Raw genomic sequence first — 18,250 nt, 5'->3', positions numbered from 1 at the left:
ATGCCAAATTATTTTCAGCACAGAACAATATACATTTCAATATTATTTTCAATATATGAAGCCATTTCGAAATTTCGCTTTTTAGTGCTGCTTGTGCAGCGTGGTCAATTAGTCGATCCTTTTCTAATAATATCCGTTTTGTGATTTTGTTTATGTGTTATAATGAATTCTCATGAAAAAGAACATTTGAATTTAGATGTTTACAAGCGTTAAAACCATCTGAGCTGCAAAATGGAACATTATTTGAGCCAGATACAAATAAAAGGCACGGAAAACTATGCATATTGCATCTTTGTTTTTGCAATAAAATAAACATTTTTTTCTCTTTTTTTCAATATCTTCATTTTTGTTTTTCCATGAATTATTGAAACATCTGCTATTAGTGATAGGATATGCATTTAAGACTATATGTTCGGGACCGTGTTACACCATAAAAGATCTGTTTTTGTGGGCATTAAAGTTCCATGTGGTCGGATCATTAAAATTCAGACTTACATTATCCATGTTAATATTATTGCTGCCATCATTTTCTTCTGCTAACTGTTGTTGGTATTGTCCACACTTTCTAATTCTTTTAAAATAGCTTCAACTGTTTGAGCTTTTTCTTGGACTTCCATTTCAGTGGCATCATCATTCGTTTCATCTTCATTCAAATCGTGTTCATTTTCTTGAGTGGCTTATTATAAGCCAGTTTTGTAAACTAGTAGAATGTTTTTTTTTCTAATTTCCTCTTTATGCAGTTTTTCTACGCGGTACTGATTCCCACTTCTTTTCTTTTGTGGCATGTCTAAAATTAATTTGGCCTTTATTGTTTTATTTAAATTATAAATCACAATATTCACAATTACCTGTTTATATAGCAATCACAAAAACACTAACTTATAACTTATTCAGTTTATACACAATGCGTGAATTGTGAACTACTATGCATTTGAGCATGCGCTGATGAAGCGATCGCCTGTTGGTCCCTTCAAAGTTACATTCTGGACAGCAAATAGATCTCTAATGCTATGCAGTATGTACTCAGATGTAAGGATCATGCAGGCTTGAATCGCCGTGTGAAAATTAATTTTCACCCTCCCTGTGCTGTCATCTTGATTCAACATCATCGAGGGACGCCATTTTGTCAGGTAGCCTCGGGTGTTGAAATAGCTTGACACTGTACTGATGTAGTCTGTCAATTGCGACCTTGGCACCTGCCGCAATCCCAAGGTGTCGGGATTGGGGCAGGTGCCAAGGAGTGTTGGACTAACTGTTGTTTTGTATATTTATCAATGGCATTAGCATTAGTAGAGGCATATGATGCAAGAAAGCAAGCTTATTCAGCATCAGCCAAAAAAAAAAAAAAACACACCACTCCCATTTCACCCCTCCGTTCGTTCGAAATACCTGTCCAGTTGAGCCTTAAATTTGTTTATAGGCTATCAACTTCAACAATAAGTGAAGGAAGTCGGTTCCACCAACCAACCACCCGCTGGCCAAAGGCAAATTTCCGACATCTATCCGACATCCGTCCTTCCTCAATTTGAATTTATGCCCTCTGAGGTGATTATTTTGAGCAAGATGAAGAATCCCATTGGCATTGAGCATGCTCAAACCATTCAAAGCCTTATACACCTCTATCAGATCACCTCGCCGGTGCCTAGTCTCCAGACTGTAATTTGCAAAATTTAAGCCTTTCTTCGTAAGACCAACCCTTTGTTCCATTCACTAATCTTGTTGCCCTTCTCTGTACCCGTTCCAGCAGCTCTACATCCTTCTTGAAATGAGGCTTCCAGACCTGTATACAGTACTCAAGATGTGGCCTAACCATTGCCTTATACAAGGGAATAATCACCTCCTTATCCCTGCTAGAAAAATTCCTGTATATCATTGACAAGACACCATGAGCTACTCTTGCAGCTCGTCTGCACTGCTCAGAGAACTTCATATCTGCCTGCACAATTACCCCCAGGTCCTTTTCATTCTCCACCACTGTCAGTGTAGTACCGCAGAGTTGATATGTTGCTCTGGGGTTACTGTTTCCCATACGTAGTACTTTACATTTGTCAATGTTAAACTTCATTTGCCACTTCTCAGCCCATCTGTTCAACCTTTCCAGATCCTGTTGCACCAGCATAGCGTCAGTAGTGTCCTTAACAACCCTGCCAAACTTGGACATTAAACTTGATATCCCATCATCAATATCATTCATAAACACCGAAAACAACAACGGACCCAACACTGAACCCTGAGGAACTCCACTAATAACATTAGTCCACGTTGAGCAGTGTCCATTGATTACCACTCTGTCGTCTGTCAGCTACTCTTGCAGCTCGTCTGCACTGCTCAGAGAACTTCATATCTGCCTGCACAATTACCCCCAGGTCCTTTTCATTCTCCACCACTGTCAGTGTAGTACCGCAGAGTTGATATGTTGCTCTGGGGTTACTGTTTCCCATACGTAGTACTTTACATTTGTCAATGTTAAACTTCATTTGCCACCTCTCAGCCCATCTGTTCAACCTTTCCAGATCCTGTTGCACCAGCATAGCGTCAGTAGTGTCCTTAACAACCCTGCCAAACTTGGACATTAAACTTGATATCCCATCATCAATATCATTCATAAACACCGAAAACAACAACGGACCCAACACTGAACCCTGAGGAACTCCACTAATAACATTAGTCCACGTTGAGCAGTGTCCATTGATTACCACTCTGTCTTCTGTCAGCTACTCTTGCAGCTCGTCTGCACTGCTCAGAGAACTTCATATCTGCCTGCACAATTACCCCCAGGTACTTTTCATTCTCCACCACTGTCAGTGTAGTACCGCAGAGTTGATATGTTGCTCTGGGGTTACTGTTTCCCATACGTAGTACAGTAATACCCCGAAGTTACGCGATAGGTGGGTCCGACGAAAATCGCGTAAGTCGAATTCGCGTAAGTCGGGGTACAACTTTGCATATAAATACATATAAATTTTGCTTAATTGGGACCAAGGACTAAAAAAAAGACTAGTTTAGAAGAAAAATATTAATAAAATTGCAGTTCTTTATACATATTAATACAAAATATGTATTAAAAAAACAAATGACTTACGTAAAAAAGTTATTTCGATGTCGATGGCTTCATAAAATCTAACAAATTCGTCTGACGACACAGCGCGTTTTTTTTTCATGCAGAATTTCTTCGTTGCAAGCTAATAATTTTTTTATTCCTTGCTTTGTAGCTATAATGCGTTCTTCGTTGGAGTCTATGTTTTCTAAAATTTTTAAGCCCTTTACAATTGAGCCCTTTTCAATTTTCAACCTGTCAAGTTTGCAATTGTCATGTGCTTTTCGCCGTTGCTTCATTTAGGCCTGTAGCACGTGCAATATCACATGGTCTTTCATTTCGCTCAAAGCGTTTCACAATTTCATATTTTTTCTCTATCGACAGAGGTGGACTGGCCATAAGCCCTACCGGGGAAACCCCGGTGGGCCAGTGTGATTTTGGCCATAAACCATAGTATGAGGCCACTATAAATTTTCCCGGGTAAGAATTTTTGACCCAGTCCGCCTCTGTTTATCGATAATTGCTTTTCTTTTTCTCTCTGAATCTGCAGTGTCTTCACCAGGATGCTTCCTTTTCACACCTTTTAAGCATTTTACTCATTTTTAGGGAATAAAGCACAATTACAAAACGAGGAGGCACGCTTGATACGCATAAACAAAGCTGCGCGCGTGTAGCAACTGAATAAACAACACCATAAAGGCAGAGATACACTATTAACACCTCACATTTCTAGGGGTTACTACCATAAAACAATAAAAATCCAGTTCCGTTTCTGCTAGTGAACTCGATCTAATTGCAGTTGCGATTATACCGATAGCTGGAATTGTGTTGGTTTTTACGTTATTACGGTGAAATGTGTCATAAAAGCAGCAAAGTTGAATTTTGTTCATCTTTCGCTCTCATTCTCCGCCGTCGCACCGCATATCGATAACATATGAAAAACGACCTTGAAGATAGTGGGCGGCCAAACGAAAAAAATCAAGAACCGCGTAACTCCGAGTTCGCGTAAGTCGGGGTAGCGTAAGTCGGGGTATTACTGTACTTTACATTTGTCAATGTTAAACTTCATTTGCCACCTCTCAGGCCATCTGTTCAACCTTTCCAGATCCTGTTGCAGCAGCATAGCGTCAGTAGTATCCTTAACAACCCTGCCAACCTTTGTATCATCTGCAAACTTGGACATTAAACTTGATATCCCATCATAAATATCATTGATAAAGACCGAAAACAACAACGGACTCAACACTGAACCCTGAGGAACTCCACTAATAACAGTCCACGTTAAGGAGTGTCCATTGATTACCACTCTGTCTTCTGTCAGCTACTCTTGCAGCTCGTCTGCACTGCTCAGAGAACTTCATATCTGCCTGCACAATTACCCCCAGGTCCTTTTCATTCTGCACCACTGTCAGTGTAGTACCGCAGAGTTGATATGTTGCTCTGGGGTTACTGTTTCCCATACGTAGTACTTTACATTTGTCAATGTTAAACTTCATTTGCCACCTCTCAGCCCATCTGTTCAACCTTTCCAGATCCTGTTGCAGCAGCATAGTGCCAGTAGTGTCCTTAACAACCCTGCCAACCTTTGTATCATCTGCAAACTTGGACATTAAACTTGATATCCCATCATCAATATCATTCATAAACACCGAAAACAACAACGGACCCAACACTGAACCCTGAGGAACTCCACTAATAACATTAGTCCACGTTGAGGAGTGTCCATTGATTACCATTCTCTGTCTTCTGCCACTCAACCATCCCCTAATCCATAGCAGCAATTTGCCTCCAATGCCACACTGCTCCAATTTGTGCAGCAGTCTTCCATGTGAAACAGTATCAAAAGCCTTTCTAAGATCCAAATATATAATATCAAAGTTATTCTCTGCATCCAGCTCTTTTGTGACTACATCATTGGTCAGGCAAGACCTGCCCTTAACAAAACCATGCTGCGTCTGAGCTATAACTGAATTCTTGTCTAGATGATCCTGCAGTGCTTCTTTAACCAGTGCCTCCATTAATTTACCTGGAACAGAAGTTAAACTAACAGGTCTATAATTACTTGTGTCAGCCTTTGATCCTCCTTTGTGAATTGGGGTTACATTTGCACATCTCCAGTCTATGGGTACCTCCCCTGAGTCCAAAGAAGCTCTCATAATTATGGCTAGGGGTTTGCTTACTTCCTTTGCTACCTCCTTTAATATAACTGGATAGATCCCATCCACCCCAGGTGCCTTTTTTATGTTTATCCTCAACAATCTCTCCTCCACTTTCCTCTCAGTTATTACAAAATCATCCAGCTCACTGCCAATGTTTACTTTACCTACATCATTCTCCTTCCTGAATAACTCCTCATGCGTGAATGTAGATGCAAAATACTCGTTTAGATTGTTAGCCACCTGAGCAGGATCCTCAACTGTTGAACCATCAATATCCAGTGGACCAATCTGATTCATCCCTTTCCTTCTTGAGTTTAAATAGGTAAAGAACTCTTTTCTGTTTTTCTTCGCATCCTTTGCCAAGGATTTTTCGTAGTCTGCCTTTGCCTGCCTAATCTCCTTTGTGACTTGGTTACAGACCAACTTATATCTATCGTAGGCTTCCATGTCACCCATTAATTTGTATGTATCCCATGCATTTTTCTTCTCTGCCACATGTTTCATTAGTTCATCTGACAACCATTTAGGCCTAAACCTTGAACAATATTTCTTAGTTGGTATGCAAAGCCTGGTAGCCTCCAAGATTAGTTCCTTGAATGCTTCCCATTTTGAGTTTGCTGTTGGTAACATCATCAGTTGGTCCCACTGTATAGAATTTAAATACTGTCTCAGACCATCATAGTCGCCTTTACGAAAACAAAAACCCTTCCATTTACCTCTGATGGTAGTTACCTCCTTGAGTAAATCCCACTTCAACACACTGTGATCACTGCCACCTAGTGGTTCATTTATCTCCAGATTCTTAATGCATGAAGAATCACTACTGATAATCAGATCAAGAGTATTGCTCCCTCTTGTTGTCTCACGAACATGCTGATGTAGAAAACAATCATCCAATAAATCCACAAAAGCCTTGCTAGTGTGCGAGTGACCAACCCACAAATTCCGGTCAATATGTGGGAAAATAAAATCCCCCATTATAAGACTCTCTGATTTACTGGCCCACTCTATTTCCCTGTACAATATCTTATTATACTCATCAGAGTCATTAGGCCTATAGCACACTCCTACTCTCAATTTTGATTTCCCTATGCTTATGTCACACCAAACTGACTCGACACTGCCCTGTCCATCGATGTCGATTGGCTTCACTTCCTTGGACTTTATTGATGAAGGTATATCAGGCTTAATGTCCAAGTATGCAGATGACACAAAGGTTGGCAGGGTTCTTGATGACAGTGTTCTACTGCATCAGAATCTAGAAAAGTTATGCAGATGGTCTGAGAAGTGGCAACTGAACTTTAATATTGACAAATGCAAAGTACTGCATATGGATAGAAGTAACCTCAGTGAAACGTACCAACTGTGTGGTACTACACTTAGGGTGGTAGAAAATGAAGACTTGGGAGTAATTGGTAGCCAGATACGAAGTTTTCTGAGCAATGCAGACAGGCTTCCAGAGCAGATTATGGGGTATTGTCAATGATATACAGAATTTTTGGTAGTAGGAAAAAGGAGGTGTTTATCCCTTTGTATAAGGCAATGGTCAGGCCATGCCTTGAGTATTGTGTACAGGTCTGGAGCCTTCATTTTAGGAAGGTTTGTTTGTTTGTTATTTGGTTTTTAGGAGCATTAGCAACTAAGGCCATATTGCTCCGGGAATATGCGGTAGTCATTCCCTGACCTTTCCGCATCCTCCGTATTTGGTGGTGACGGGCTCGAACCCCGGTCTAATCAAGAAGCGTGTGCTACGCACTGCTGCTCCTTCCCACCTGGCTACGGAGGCGCCCCATTTTAGGAAGGATATTGAGAAAGTACAGAGAAGGGCAAGAAGATTGGCGAGGGGTACAAAGGAGCTCCCCTTAACAAGAAAGTCTGCAAATTACAGTAGCTGGAGACTAGGCACCTGCGAGGTTTTTTTTTTTTTTTTTTTTTATGTGAACCCCAAACATGAGAAGCAATTAGAACCTATAGTACCATGCTTGGGTTGGAGGTTGAGAAGATGAAAGAAGATATTTGTTGACATTGGACTTGAACTTCTGCAGATTGTAATTTTCAGGAAATACGTATGAAGGAAGGTTGTTCCAGAAAACGGCAGGTGAATGAATAAATGAGGAAGATGAAAAGTTGGTTCTGTGGGTTTGAAGTTGGACAGTAAATGGATGTTGGCTGATGGCGGCACGTGTTCGGACTGTTTTGAAAGAGAGAGCGGGAATTATAGAAGCCAATTCAGAAGAACAGTGCCCATGGAAGTATCTGTAGAAGAAGCATGCATCAGAAACAGTTTGTCTAAGAGAAAGCAAGTGGAGAGACTCTGTTAGAGATGAATCATTAATTAACCTAACTGCCCTCTTCTGAATGGAATCAAGAAGCCTGAGAGAGGTTTTGGGGGCTTGTTAGTTTGTTAGTTATTTGATTTTTAGGAGCATTAGCAACTAAGGCCATACTGCTCTGGGATATGCGGTGGTCATTCCCTGACCTTTCCGCATCCTCCGTATTTGGTGGTGAGGTTTTGGGGGCACCATCCCAGATGTGGGAACAATATTCCATGGCAGGGTGGATTTGCGATTTATACATAGTGAGCAGCTGTTTGGAAGAAAAGTAACTCCGAGAACAAAAGAGAAAACCAAGTTTTTTAGATGCAGAGGAAGCAATATTTGTAATGTGCTTGTGCCAAGAGAGATTAGAAGTCATGGTAATCCCCAAAAGAGATATATCATTTTGCCTAGAAATCGGAGTGTCACTAAAGATAAGCATAGGAGCAGAAGAATCCTTTTTGCGAAATATAAGACAAGACTGAGTTTTAGAAGGGTTGAAATCAAATAAGTTGTCTTTGCCCCACTGGAGAATTACCTGAAGATCGGCATTTAAGGAATTGGTAGCAGATTTTCGAGAAGTCAAAGCTGATTGAACAGGATAAGGTTTATCAAAATGGAAAGTGGAATGCAATGAGCTATCATTGGCAAAACTAAAACTATGGATGGGATTTCCAATCAATGGAAGAAGGTCATTAATATACAAGAGGAAAAGAGTGGGGGAAAGAACTGAACCTTGGGTGACACCGGCATTAGTGGAGAAGTTAGAAGACAGAGAGCCATCTACCATCCTCAGTGAGCGATCAGAGAGAGAAAACTGGATAACCAATTACTAAAAACAGTTGGCAAACCATAAGATGGAAGTTTGTTTAGAAGACCTTTATGCCAAACACGATCAAAAGCCTTTAAGATGTCAAGAGCAACTACTTGTGTTTCACCGAACCTTTCCATTGAATTAGTCCATAAACGGGTAACATAAGCCAGAATATCACCATTGGATCGACACTGGCGGAATCCATACTGGCGATCGTTGATCAGACAGAAGGTTTCTAGGTAGTTTAAGAGTTTAGAAGGGTTGAAATCAAATAAGGTGGTGAGGTTAATTGATTTCTCCATTACTTTAGAAAGAGTAGAAGTAATTGCAATGGGACGATAATTGGATGGGAGGAATTTGTCACCCTTTTTAGGAACTGGCTGGATATGAACAAATTTCCAAGCAGAAGGAAAAACACCTTTGGAATAAGAAAGTGAAAAAAAGGCGGCAAAGAATAGGAGTAAGTTCAGGAACACAGGTTTTGAGAACAAGTGGAGAAATACCATCAGGACTTGGAGCTTTCTTAGCATCAAGATTCATCAAAATCCTTCTGATATTCTTTTGACAGAAGACCACAGGAGGCATTGAATGGAGCATGTTGGGAATGGTGGGAGGTGTTTTACCAAGATCATTAATACATGAGCTGGAAGAAAAATGGGATGCAAGCAGGTCAGCTTTATCCTTGGCTGAAGAGACAACAGAACCATCTGGTTTGGACAGAGGTGGGAGAAGAGGTGGGCAAAAGTTGCAGCCAACAGCTTTGGCAAGAGACCAGAATGCTTGGCTACCATTAGGGCAAGAAGCAAGTTTTCTACTCTTAGCTTGTTCAAACTCTAGTTTAGACTGATTAATAATTGCTTTACAATTGTTGCGAGCTTTGGTGTAGGTAGAAAATGAAACTGAAGAATTAGAACCAAGCCAATTACGATATGCAACATTCTTCTCTTGAACAGACTTAGCACATTTATTGGAAAACCAAGGTTTAGATAAAGGACGAGATTTTAAAGTGGAGTGTGGGATAAAGGATTCCATTCCTGCAAGAATAATTTCACTGACACGATCTGAGCAAACGTTGACATCAGAAGTTTTGAAACAGTAATCCGACCATGGAAAAGAAGAAAAGAAGTCTTGCAGGTCATCCTATTTTGCATTCTTGTAATGCCAAACAACACGAAGTTGGGAATAGCCATGAGATAAAGGTTCCATTGGAGAAGAGACAATCACCAAGTTGTGATCTGAAGTGCCTAAAGGAACTCTCACTTCGACCATGTACTTAGAAGGGTTGTTTATGAGAAAAAGATCAAGCGTATTGCCTATATGATTAGGATTGTCCAGTATTCTTGTAGGTAAATGAACAATCTGTGGTAGGTCATTAGTAATTGCAAACGCCTCAGCATCTCGACCTGCTGGGTCGGTGTGACTAGAAAATGGAAGCCAGTTGGAGTTGTGAACATTAAAATCACCAAGAAAAATTACCTCACTATTAGGAAAGTGGGACTGGAGAAAGTCAAGTTGCAAAGAGAGGAAGTCAAAGAGCTCCAAGTGATTAGTGGAGTTGGGAGAACGGTAGAGACAACAGATGAATTTGACACAATGAGGTAGAGAGATTTTAAGCCAGAGAAGATCAAAGAGAGGAGATTCCAAATTGCCAAGTCTCTGACAGGGAATATCAGAACTTACATATGCACAAGTACCACCTTTGAGGCGAAAAGAACCATACAGTGAATAATTTGGGTATCTGAGATGAGCAGTAGTTTAATCAACTGATAACTGAGATTCTGTGAGAAAAAGTACATGGGGTTTGGCAGACTGCAAGTGGAAATGGACATTGTTGAGATTAGAATTGAGGCCACGTATATTTGTGAAATGAATTAGGAAGTGCTTAGGAGGTGATCTGATTGAGTTGTATAAGGCCTTGAATGGGCTGAGCACACTGAATTCTGATGGTATTCTTCCACTTGCTCAGATTACGAACCTAAGGGAGCATAAATTCAAACTGAGGAAAGACAGTTGTATAATTGATGTGTGGAAATTTGCCTTTAGCAAGCAGATAGTTAATTGCTGGAAGAAACTTCCATTTGTCGTAGTGGAAGTTGATAGTTTAAATAAATTCAAGGAGGAACTGGACAAACTTTTAGAGAGAGAGAATGGATGTGTGAAATTGTTTTTTTGGTTGATAAGCATATGCTTGCTTTCTTGCATCACATGCTTCTACTACTACCTGGTCACTTTATTTGGGCATTATGCAACAACTATGCAAAATTATGTAAACCAAAGAGGCCACATAGTCTATTTCCCCTTACTGCTAAATTGATTTAGCAGTAAGGGAGAATAGAAATGATCTCATGATCTTCTTGAGGAGTACAACTTTAGGAAATGCTACAGGAGAGAGGATGTCTGCACTTGTAGAGTATTTAATACTGAAGTATAACTGATATAACATCACTAATATCAGATTTACCTGTCAATGTTGTATGTTCACCTTTATGGACAGAGTTATTTCAAAGATAACAATACAGCCATTCATAATGTGAAATATGCAAGAGTTACACTTAAAAACTGAAAAACTGCAAAGTTCTACAATTTCAAAAAAGTTACTTGGTGAAAAAAACTTAAACTTGCATTCTAGAATTAAAAAGCCTTATCAAAAGATATACTGCAAAAAAATAAAAAAATAATTTACCAGTTGGCTCTCTGCAATGAAAACGTCTATACACTGTGAGTATCCCTGAAATAAAACAAAATGCCTTAGAAAATTGAGCATTTGTGAAAAATTTAAAATCTCTATTCATTTGTGCATGCACATCAGTGTATACAAACACCATTAACTGAATCTTTAAAAATAGTAGCAACAGAATAAATATTATATTTAATGTAAAAATAAAAAACTTATTAAATAAGGTATAAAATTTTGCAAAACAACCAATATGGGATTACCGACCATAACAATTGGGGAATTATATGTAAAGGTGCTGACACAAATTAAATTCTGAATTGTGCCATAGTAACTCTTATAAATTAATAAAAGAAAAACCTAGTGTTATTATTAAGAACTACTATACATAACATAACATATTAGGCATTAAAAACTTTCCATTTCTGTAAGGATTCCTAAAGCCACGTTTAATGATGAAGGCACTACAATCATGATTCATGTAATTATAGCTCATCACCCATATAAACAGGCAATTTGTGGAATAAACATCATGAATGTGACTTCCACAAAACCCTCATGATTAACTCATGGTGCATGAAACAGTGTTTGATATTACCATTCGTGAAGTGCCAGGCTAGTAGTGAACACACTTTAGAGTTGCTAACTTTTCAAAATCAATGACAATGAGATGGGTGGAAGGGTATTTTAGGTTACTTTCTAATATTTAAGAAAAAATTAATTTCTTAAATATTATTTGTTAGGGATAAAATTATGAAAAGAACTTTTATAATAACTATTTACCTGTACAGACTTCCAACCTGGATATTAAATGAGATAATTTCTTTACTTGGTCAGTGTTATCCTTTCTGGTTTAGGTAAGTAAAAAAAGTAAAGTGCAGCCATTATCAACCCACTGCAGGATGGAAGCCTCCTCAACAATTCATGCTGAGGGAAATGGACCATAATCTGCCACGCTGGTCCAGTGCGGGTTGGCAGATCGACCGTATTCAGCAGTCAGGGGCTTGAACCCTGATCTACTGCTCCTGACCACTTGGCTACGGTATAAGACACAAAAAATTATTTAGAAAACCATAAATATAAAAATAAAAGCATTTAACACCTTCTTTCATTCATTCCTAACTTTATTACTATACCATTTATGTTATTCTGACTTATTAAGATTCTGGTTTCTCTTCTTTCTCTCTTCTTTGTGTGAGGTGATTAGAAATCCATTTCACTAACATTTTCCATGGAAACCATTTTGTTTCCCTCTTCATACATCAAACAAATTATCTTAGTCCTATTTGAATCGTTTCACCTATTTTTGTGCTGCCTATACATTATATGTGACTTTCTGTACACTTCAAACCATTATTCCTCATAATAAACTTTATATAACATTGACTTTATACTATTTTGGCATGAACTACTCATTACTGATTTACAACATCATTGTCTCAAATCCTTTCTTTGCCTTATTAAGAAAACTATCAATTCATCATTACACTCTTGATGTTAATGAACCATTTAATTTTAATAAAATTTATTAAAATTTTTAAAATAAATTTTAATGTAATACATAATTTACATTCTAATTTACTGGCCATCTTGACCAATGCAGATTCTAAATTTATAACTGATTTTGCATTTTTGTTATTACTAATTTCACAACAGTCTTTTGCATTGGTTTTCATGTTTGAAATGCTGTGTCCCAGATGGATTATCACAGCTGTTGTCCCCTGATAAAGGTTTCGGTGATATTCCATCCTCTTGCACTTTCAGTATTGTACATATTTTCCATTTTTCTTTAACCATACGCATTCAATTCATTAATAAAAAAACAAAAGTTAAGCTTTAGTGCTTTACAATATGTAATTATGTAGATATTATCATTCTCATATTGATTTTATATCTTGTTATTATTATATTTTTTAACCTTCTTTTAGCTTTACTTCTTTTCTTTACTACTCTCCTATCCCCACTTCATTTAGGTTGGCATCCTGCACAATGAACACCTTAAACTACCATACTTACATATACTTTAATTATATGTTTGACATGTTTTATATACAAGGTATTTTTAATTAAAATGCACCAGGGTATATCTTGCTTATTATTAGGTTTGGGCTATTTGTCATCTGGACCTTTTTTGCCATATTTGGGCTGAAATATTTGAGTTTGATGTTTACATTGTACTAAGTATTACCATCTAGATTTTACAATTTCTACATTAAAATTCGTCTAATCAACTTCTTTTTTTTCAATGGGAATATTGTTCCCTGTCCTCGGTTTAGTCTAAAAACATTAAGGGGTACTTCTGAACTGAACCTAAACTGATTTTAAATGAAAAAAGAAAAAAAAAGAAAAAAAAAAAAACAACAGTTGTATGTGACAGTAACTTTTTGATCTGTGCATACAAGGACAATTATATGTTGTGCCCCTTGCAAATAATGACAAAACAAAATAATATTCGTAATATTCATATTAATTTTCAAAAAATAAATTCTGGGGTGGAAAGCAGAAATTTCATGAAATAGAAGTTTATATAATAGACAATGAATTTATTATATGCAGGGAATTTATTATAATATATATATATATATATATATATATATATATATATATTATAATAGACAATGAATTTATTTTTGTCTGGAAATAAAAAAAATAGAGATAAATGAAATGGGAATGGATAATTTGATGCTTAATTTTGTGATTTTAGCCATTTACTATCAAAGATCAGTTATCAATAATGTTCAACAATGCTGGATGGCTACTGCTATTAATTATGCAAATGAAAGGTAAAAACTAACAACAACAGCAGCAGTTGCAATAATTTCAATTTTATAACAAAACAGTAGATTGCAGGTAGTTCTCAACTTTACATGTTAATTCGTTCCTAGCACGTGTTCGTAAAGCAGGAATTTATTTCCCATAGACATAAGGTTAAAAATAGGGGTTACATTCTCAACAATGAAATTAGTTAGCTAATTAGTTTATGTTTAAACAATGATTGATTTATCGAAAGAAATGAAAACATAGCAAATCAAGAAAATTATAATAATAGAGAAATTATTTACGACTTGCAAATGTTAAAGAATGTACTCATTGAGCACTCATTATTGGCTCAGCACTTGTTGGTTTGCTGCACAAGGAGTCATCTTCTTCAGAAATGTTTTAAGAGGCATTTGTTTCTAAGATAATCCTCTTTTAATTAAAAATTTCACAATTGCATGCAAAAGCATTTTTTAATGGAACGCACAAATTGCAAGTAACACGATTTGTGCGGAGTAATAAGTTTATGAAGCTTAAAATAAAAGGAATGAAGAGAAGATTCTGAAAATTTATTTATGTTTTATATACGATTGAAGATTTCAGTAAAGGGGAAACACATTTCACTATAATAACATACAAAAACCACACGATTCCAGCTTTCGGAATTTTCGCAAATGCAAGAAGATAGAGTTTACTACCCATTTATAATTGCTTGCAGTAACAGAAAAGCTCAATAAACTGGAAAGTGCATTGTTTTTATTGTTTTATGGTCGTGACCTCCAGAAATGTGCTTTAGAAAAATATCACAAAGCTGTTCAAAATTGATTGTTATAACAGAACATATGATAACGATAAAAGTGTAGTGCATTTTAATGATTTGAATTGGTAACTAATACAATTTACAAATCATGATCGCAACCTTTTATATGGCCTTAAGGTCACACTCGTGACCTTAAAAATGACATTTTAGAGAGATAAATAGCTTAGTTATACAGCAAAAATTAACTTCCGAGATCTTGAAACAAATTACCAAAAAACAATGTATTATTGGATTCACATTACGATATTTTAACGATACGATAGGGTCTCTGGAACTGATTAATATCGTAAAGTGGGGTACACTGTATTGTATAGCTACGCACGTGGTTTGGAATGCAGTATTTATGAATGTTTAACATTCATTTTTTGAAATCAATGTTCATATTTTCAATTTTGTTGATATTTGATACTTGGGGAAAAAAAACTCAAAATGAGAACTGCCTGTATACACCACATAAATAATTTACATTCTATATTGTTTATACGAGAGACTACAGGTGGCATAGTTTTCAGTGCCAACATGTGCTTCAAATGTTATAAACTGGATGTGGCCTCTCTGCCACAATATAAGCTTGTAATCCTCTATTAAGTTTATATAATAGACAATGAGTTTATTATATACAGGGAATTTATTATAATAGATATATATATATATATATATATATATAATACATTATATATATTATAATAGATAATGAATTTACTGTTGTCTGGAAATAAAAAAAAATGAAGATAAATGAAATGGGAATGGATAATTTGATGCTTAACTTTGTGATTTTAACAATTTACTATCAAAGATCAGTTATCAATAATTTTCACCAACACTGGATTGGCTACTGCTATTAATTACGCAAATGAAAGGTAAAAACATAACTAATAACAGCAGCAGTTCAATAATTTAAATTTTATAACAAAACGGTAATTTACATTCTATATTGTTTAAAAGAGAGACTACAGGTGGCATAGTTTTCAGTGCCAACATGTGCTTCAAATGTTATAAACTGGATGTGGCCTCTTTCTGCCAAATTATAAGCTTGTAATCCTCAATCGAATCGTCTGAATCTAAATCCTCGTCTGAATCGTCAATGATTTTTGTACACTTTTTCTAAATGGGTAAATAAGATCAGGAGAACCAGGTTGCCAAGACACATATTGCCACCATATCCTATACACTGGTTTTAAATATGCCTCATACCCACTGTTGTACTGCTACAATTTTATGCAGTAGTGCATCATTTTGCTGGAACTTTTTAAGCAGTTAAATATGTTAATGCAAAGAAATTCATATTTCACTCAAGTCAATGTGCCATCAAGAAAAACTGGGCCAACAACTTCATCTGACCATATGCTACACATTGACAGATTATCTCACCTGATGGCAATTATTTCTGTAACAGTATTACCCATACTGTTGATGGATAACAGCACAAAAGCGAGAACTGCGCATGTTGGTGAAGCCATCTTGAGTGAAAGTAGCCTCGTTAGTGCTGAGGAAATTGCTGAGGAAACTGGGATTTTCTTCTAGCTTGTTTAACAGAAAATTGCAAAACACGCCTTTATGCAAACCTTATTGTAAAAAATATTGATAGGGACACAGTTTGTCCATTCGAAAGATCCTTCAAATTCATCTTCTTCATGAATATGTTCCAAATTCTGTACACATTTGTATCCCTTTTTATGCATCACAATTCCAGTTAGTATAAAGCAATTCACAACACATCAAATTGTGGTATGTGATATTTGCAGCCTCTGAGGATGTCTCCTGGAAAATAATCTTGCTGCTGCTCTAGAACTTCAGCAGCATTCTCCATATAGTAATAACATTTTGCATATATCATTTTTGGAAAACACGCTTTCACAAATTTTACAAATATGCATGCAAAAAAAAAACCAACAACAAGTTTTACTTCTAATGAACTTCACTGCCATTTCATTCAGTTTATGTGGATGACGTAAATCTCATGTTTTCATTGAACACCATCAGTAATGATGTGAAATCACTGATAGTAAAAAAAAAAAAAAAAAAAAAAAAAAAGTGCTATTTATATATACAGAGAAATGTCACGCTCTAGATAAAACAAATCCACAGAAAGCAGAAAGGCAGATCACAATTGACACCTAGCCAGAAAAACAGGTACCACACCAGGAACATTCTAACTACTAAGCAAATGGAAAAAGGAAATAAATACAAACAACCGCTGGTAAGTTGCTAAGAACAGACAAATGTTCCCCCTTCAATATCCATGGATCACAACAAGTGATCTGTGAATACTAGTATGAAAATTTGTCTACATCAATAATGTGCACATTACAGGTGTAGGACTATGCTTTACTTGCATAGTAGAACAATGGACATTTAAAGCAGTCAATTCTGTGTTGGATTATGATTATGATTATGATTAAGTTTCCATATTATGATTAAGTTTCCATTCCATCTCTATATAACTGAACTTAACTACTAATCTAACCAATTAGATTTAATGTAACATAATGCCATTCTGATTGAGAAGATCAAAATGTGCATGCATCACACCTTTAAAGGGCTAAAGTGGATTATTTATCTCTCATAATAAGAAAATCACCAAAGCTTTTCTTGAAATTATTTTAAATTTTATATATGTGAAGACATTTAAATTTGAAGAGGGTCTGTGTGTTAGGTTTGAAATTGTCATCTAAGCTATCAATAAACATTCAAAAAGCAGTTATCATTAACATTTAATCAATTGGAAAAACGTGATCAGGAGAGTTCACTTTTATCAGTATAATATAATATACTTGAGGATCATAGCTATTGCACAGTTTAATACTGCATTTAAACTGCAGCTTCAGTTAATGTATGCTTTATCTTCAATTCATTTATATCTCTTCACTGTGAAAATAATTATAAAATCAGAATTAAGCACTATTTTTTGGAAAAAAACTTAAAGATAATCATACTTTAAAATGAGATAAAACAGAAGCAACTTCCTTCATCTTTGCTCTATTACCCATTTGATGTGCTTGAACAAATTCCTGCAGCAGAGTTTTTTCTATCTCATCATATTTTTTGGCAATTGCATGTCGAGCCTTATCAAACTGAGGCCTGAAAACAAAAGTGAACTGAGTATGACCCTATGAGTTACATAACATATAATTATTGACTTCAGAAAATATTCTATACCAGGACTCCATTAAAAAAAAAAAACATAATAACATCATTTAATCTCTTTCATCATTACAAAACTATCATATAACAGTATTTTCATTTCAATGCATAAATCAGCTTTATCTGCCAATTATAATGCAAATAAACAGTTCTGATCTATAATCTGATTGATATGACACTGATAATTCAAAACAAAACTACAAAAAATCAGAAATACAGGGCATTGCAGGAGACATATGACAAACTTCAGGAGTTGATTCCTTAAATAATTTTTAACAGAAAAATTCATATCAACTTGGAACCTATTCCAGAGAGATAGTCATTTCACAATTCTGCTAGTAACTGCAGCATTGCCTAGTCGTGTATATGTCATGATGTAGTAATACAGTCCAGTTCTCATCAGTGTTATCAGAGCTTGTCAACTGCATTCAGTCATGTGTTATTGGATTGAATATTTAATTGTGTGCTTTTATCGAAAATGTCCTAGCTAAGTGTTTGAATCAGGAGTATGCCAACACCCACTTAATTTA

General features: G+C 36.2%; 1 protein-coding gene across 2 annotated transcripts in view; it reads right to left on the bottom strand.

The window, feature by feature from the left end:
- Sec10 (Exocyst complex component Sec10) overlaps nucleotides 1-18,250 on the bottom strand; it is a 225,498-nt gene that overhangs the window by 144,066 nt on the left and 63,182 nt on the right. For both annotated transcript variants that reach the window (XM_090369552.1, XM_090369553.1), the window contains exons 5-6: nucleotides 17,513-17,657; nucleotides 11,009-11,053 (exon numbers count right to left, since the gene is read on the bottom strand). In XM_090369552.1, the coding sequence (XP_090225678.1) occupies nucleotides 11,009-11,053; nucleotides 17,513-17,657 (190 nt within the window). The remainder of the gene's footprint in view (nucleotides 1-11,008; nucleotides 11,054-17,512; nucleotides 17,658-18,250) is intronic.

The sequence above is a fragment of the Mastigoproctus giganteus genome, chromosome 3 (assembly GCF_048544385.1).
Source record: "Mastigoproctus giganteus isolate SK-2022 chromosome 3, ASM4854438v1, whole genome shotgun sequence".
In the NCBI taxonomy this organism is placed as follows: domain Eukaryota; kingdom Metazoa; phylum Arthropoda; class Arachnida; order Uropygi; family Thelyphonidae; genus Mastigoproctus; species Mastigoproctus giganteus.
The sequence above is the reverse complement of the archived record's forward strand: the minus strand, read 5'-3'. Positions and strand labels throughout refer to the sequence as shown.